The 4,965-nt window shown below is 37.5% G+C and overlaps 1 protein-coding gene across 1 annotated transcript; it reads right to left on the bottom strand.

Moving 5' to 3' along the window:
- Positions 1 to 2,469: 2,469 nt before the first annotated feature.
- On the bottom strand, positions 2,470 to 3,747 carry LOC127104400 (uncharacterized). Its single transcript, XM_051041583.1, has one exon. The coding sequence runs from the start codon at positions 3,745 to 3,747 to the stop codon at positions 2,470 to 2,472; it is 1,278 nt and encodes a 425-aa protein (XP_050897540.1).
- Positions 3,748 to 4,965: the final 1,218 nt, after the last annotated feature.

Here is a 4,965-nt window from a genome sequence, read left to right on the forward strand (position 1 = left end):
ACAAAGCGCGTATGATCAGATCTATTTTTCTCCTTCTTAACCACAAAGTCTCTTGTACTCTTCCTGCTTATTCAAAACGGAAAAAGGGGATAGCGTGATGTTGGTTTGCCTCATTTCCTAAATCAACTCAAAGACATTACAACAACAACACAAACCACCTAAAAATCAATTTCTCGTCTTTCCGGTTGTTGACAGCTTTTCAAGAATTAGATCCGGTGGATTCTGCGTGTTCACAGAAAGTTTGAAGAAAACAAACAATTCGGTGAGAGGTTTTTTAGTGGCACAGAGGCCGGAGAGTTGAGGAAGGCGGTTTGAAGTCGTAAGCTTGGACGAAGGAAAAATGTCGGCGTCGGAGGTGAGTGGCGGTAGGGAAGAAGGTTGTTTTTGGCGGTTGGAACGCGGTCGCCGGAGGGAGATGAAGGAGTGGCGGAGGTGGACGCAGAAGGTGCGGTGGATGGCCGGCGTTTGGTGGTGTGAGGGAGAGGAAGGGGTTATGACGGCGGGTGGATTCAAGAAGAGGAATAGTAGTTCCTCCTTTTTCTTCTTCTCTTTTTTTAATTCTCTTTTTTAGAGAGAGTGAGAGTCCAATTTGAGAGAGAGAGAGAGAGAGCTGAAGAGAGGGTCCCTTTCTTTTCGTATGCTCTTTTCTTTATAGCAGAGAGTCAGTAGCCTTTTCAGAAAAGAAAATATATCCGTTGGTGAGTTCTTTTATTTCATTTTTCTTTATAATTATTATTCAATTTATTTCTAAATTCTGATTGGATAATAAAATGTACATGGATTGTAAACTTAGACCCTTGATTAGTTTGAATCAACGATTCAGATTGAATCAAAGAAGCACACCAAGAAACACACATTATTTAAATAAATCAAAATGCATATAATGTCTTTTTTTAGATGACTTAATCGATTTAAAATTCACAACTTTTAAATAATCATAATAAAATAAAAATAATAACGTGAAAAATTTTATTTATTCAATCTGACTGTTTTGACGAAAGAACAAAATTAAAACGACTAAAAATAAATAAAATTCGGACAAAAATTTGCTCGAAAAATTAAATCAGACACACTAAAATAATCAGCACAAAATGTACTTATTGAAAAAGTACAGCGTTTCTTCAAATTCTGAAATAAGTTTGCACCGGTTAAAAGGCTCAGGCGGGTCAAAACACAACTGAAACAGCTGCTGAAAAATACAACGAGCACACCAGGTTAAACTACATGAACTATAGATTAATAATACTGGTGTCTGTAATTTTAATTCTGAAACTTTTTACCCGCTGATTTTACATGTTCTTGAGAAAAGATTCAATCGATTTGTCTGTATTTTCAATAAATTTATCCTGACTGATATTTCAGGTAGTATTAATGATAAAATGCATGTTATGCTTTACATATGATGTAAACTGAAAATTAAATCGAATTTTATGAAAATTTAAAATGCCCAGACAAAATTGGGGTATGACATAGGGGTTCTGGGAAGGAGGTGGAGGAGGAGGAGGAAGTCTTGACAGAATCAGGTGAAATATCAGGTCTTGCTTATCCAGACGCTCGTTAACCTTTGCTTATCAACCTTAATCTGATTGATTATTCTCAGAAGAGAAACTAGAATAGGATGAGAAGCAGAAGCTTCTGAGACGGGTATCTGATTGGGAGCTTCTTCCATAGCAGAGTCTTGAGGTTCAAGAGCAGCAGGTTCAACGTGTTGAACAATTTCTGTTTCTAGAGCTTCTTCTTCTTCCAAAGCTACTGGAGAGGCTTCCTTGATTTCTGGTGCAAGAAGGCATAATTGGGAATTTCTCAGCTTCCACAATTCCATTAAGGGCACGAACCCATAACGAAATTTGCTTCCAGCAAGAGTGTACCCAAGATCCTTCATCTTGGAAATATCGAAGTTCATCCAGCTTCTATAAGCTTCCCAAGCTGAATCACTTGCAGCCGGGCTTGCTGAAGAATGACTGACAATCATTTCTTTCTCTAAACGTCTCTTAGATTCATAGTAAAAATTCGTTAGAACCTTACCAAGGTCATGGGGGGATAGTGTTGGTATTTTTGGGTATCTTATGGTGAAGTTGATTCTGGACTCATCAAATTCATGACCAAAAACGGAAGGATGTCATGGTTGAATAATGGGAGATAACTCTAGTGAAGTGATTTCTGGCTCGAAGTCAAACATTCCTTCAAGAGTGTCATCAGAAACATGTTTGTCAGAAACACTTCTTACATTACAGCAGATGTTCTAGGTGTTGTAAAGTTTAGATTATTTGGTTGGGGAGCATAAACAATTGGTGGTGGTGAGATGGGTGAAGTTTGTAACTGTGGAGGAGATAAGGGAGGTGGTATCGATTGTTATTCTAAAACAGGAGCAGAAACTAAAGGAGTTTCTGTGATTGGACTTTTTGTAAAAGGTGTTTCTATTATGGGAGTAGATATTCGTGGTGGAATTTCAATGATTGGGGTTGATATTTATGGATTTGATTCTGGTGGTGGAATTGGAATTGGTTCGGAAATAGTGGATTGAGATGGAAGAGGAATTCGTAAGATTCTAGAAGACATTGAATCAGAATCTAAAGAAGCACTATCAGAAGGAAGCTTACCAGAAAATCTTGAAGATTGGACGACCCCAGAAGTATCCTTCAGAATCATAGCCTTCTGGTGCTCACTTAGAGGCACCGCATCTTCGTCTTGAAAGATAGTAATATTATTTTTATTTTGAGCCCTAGAAGATCCTTCTCCTCTGAACTCTTTCTTTCGTTTTCCATGAACATCTCGGTAAGTTTCCTGAAGGTTAAATGGATCCACCAGAGGTTCAAATTCGTCCTTCAGACAGCTTTCCAAGTAAGCCATCAGAACCTGTGGAGGGTCAATTTTAGTGAATATAGGGTAGTTCTCAAGAGGATTTCTTATGTCCCAAATATCATCCTTAGTTAGCATGACATTTGGTCTTTGAAATAAGGATATGATACCCATACTCTTCATATTTTTCCCCCATAAGACTTTCCCAACGTCCTTCACCAATTTTTCTATCAAGCCACTGACCAGAAGGTCATCCACCAAACCGTTTTCCACCAGAATATCTGAAATCAATCTTCCATTGGGAATGAACTTGCTCCTAGCCTTCTTGGATGATCCACCTGTTCTGGATTCTCTGATAGAATCTCTTATGAACTTAAACAGAAGTGATGAAAGTCCCAGATTGACACCCTTTTCTAGAAGAAATAACTTGACTTTCTGACGTGTGTTGATGTAGTCAAAACTGTTTGTATTTGGCCTGTGGTTAATGCACCCCAAAATGATCTTGAACCAAACTCCCAGGTTCCTTATTAATTCCTTAACACTAGGACCCTTTTCAATTGCGAAATTTGTTTCTTCTTTGAATATGACAGGAGAAATATCATCATCACTCTTAGCAGTGATGGTTGCACTATGAACCCTCTTTCCTTTGCCATCATGTCCAATAAGGTCCGCAATGGACTTCTCAGTGATGAAGATCTTCCTATTCGTGATATAGGAAGTTATGGTTTCTCTTTCTGCTATTGCATGAACCCAAAACTGTTTTACCAACACAGTGTAAATTGGGCATGTTAGTCTCTCGAAGAAGGTGTTCCATCCTTGAACATTCAACGTTTCAGTGAAATCAAAATCGTTATCCTTTAGGTTTTTGAAATCAACGATGGTTTCACATAGCACAATTAACTCATTGACTGGAGTGTGAAGAGTTAACTCAGGAATTCCTTCCAACATGTTGTTGCTTTCAGTTGCCTTTGAAGATTGTTGTTGTTCAACAATTTTATTTGAAGAGGAAGAAGATGAAGATGAAGAACAATTTCCTTTGTTCATAGACTTTAATGTGATTCATATCAAATCACTTCCAAGTCTTATTCATCTTCTATTATCATAAATCATACCTCTTGCCTCAATCTCTTATTGTCAGTCGTAGTAAGCTGGACTGTGAAAGCTCTGACTTTCTCATTGCACAGTGAGAATACGTAGGCATGAGAATTCAGATTCTCCGCAAGCTACCTTATTTAATTCTACCTCATTGGTTATTCTTTATCAATCAATACCATTGTTTTTTTCTCCATAGTGATATAGTGTTATTTGTACCCAATAACACTTTCTTGTGGGATCTCATATATATCCTTTTAGGATGACCTAATCAAGTCCACCTTGTGAATCAAGAGATGTTTGTATTGTCAAACCAAATAATTTATTCCTTCTTTTGGGCTAATACGCATGTCTACTCTTTGATTCGAAGTTTATTTACCTTTATGGGTTCCCCTGTTACCATTCTGTTGGCGCATGTTATATTGTTCATCATTGTAATCATACCTTTGAAGTTGTGTTTGTCTTGTTAGTCCTAGTTGCTTAGGCAAACACTTCTTTGTTTCATTCTTGGTTTTCGTAGTTCTATGAACTACGAGTGCTCTGACTTTCTCATTGCACAATAAGAATACGTAGGTACAAGGTTGCGAACCCTTGTTGAGCACAATCCTAATTATTCTCCCACCTTAGGTCACCATCCATATCTTCCATGATCCATTACCTACCTTCAATCATCAAACCATTCACCAGTGATATATTATCTCTTTGGAACCAAATATAGTTTTCTTTGGAATTTCATATACACCCTTTTAGGACACTTGTCCACCTTTGTACTAAGAGATGTTTGTTCTATAAAACCAAATACCTAATCCATTCTTTTTGGCTATGACAATACAGTGGGGTATGCATATGTCCCTCTACATATTAATATGTTCCACCTTTACTCTTGGGTTGTGAATGCTATTTATCCCTATGGATTCCAATAATACCCTTACTTTTGGTTTCAAAGTATACTTTCTCAGTCACTTTTACCAAAAACCCCAATTCTCAGACTTTGGTTACTTTTCCCCATTCATCTCCATGATGCATTCATATTCTACCTTCATTCACTTCATGTGATATACTGTTATCTTTGAG

The sequence above is a fragment of the Lathyrus oleraceus genome, chromosome 7 (assembly GCF_024323335.1).
Source record: "Lathyrus oleraceus cultivar Zhongwan6 chromosome 7, CAAS_Psat_ZW6_1.0, whole genome shotgun sequence".
Taxonomy (NCBI): Eukaryota; Viridiplantae; Streptophyta; class Magnoliopsida; order Fabales; family Fabaceae; genus Lathyrus; species Lathyrus oleraceus.

Bases quoted from the DNA above. Each gene is read 5' to 3' on its own strand.
- LOC127104400 (XM_051041583.1), bottom strand. From the start codon at position 3,747: ATGTTGGAAGGAATTCCTGAGTTAACTCTTCACACTCCAGTCAATGAG.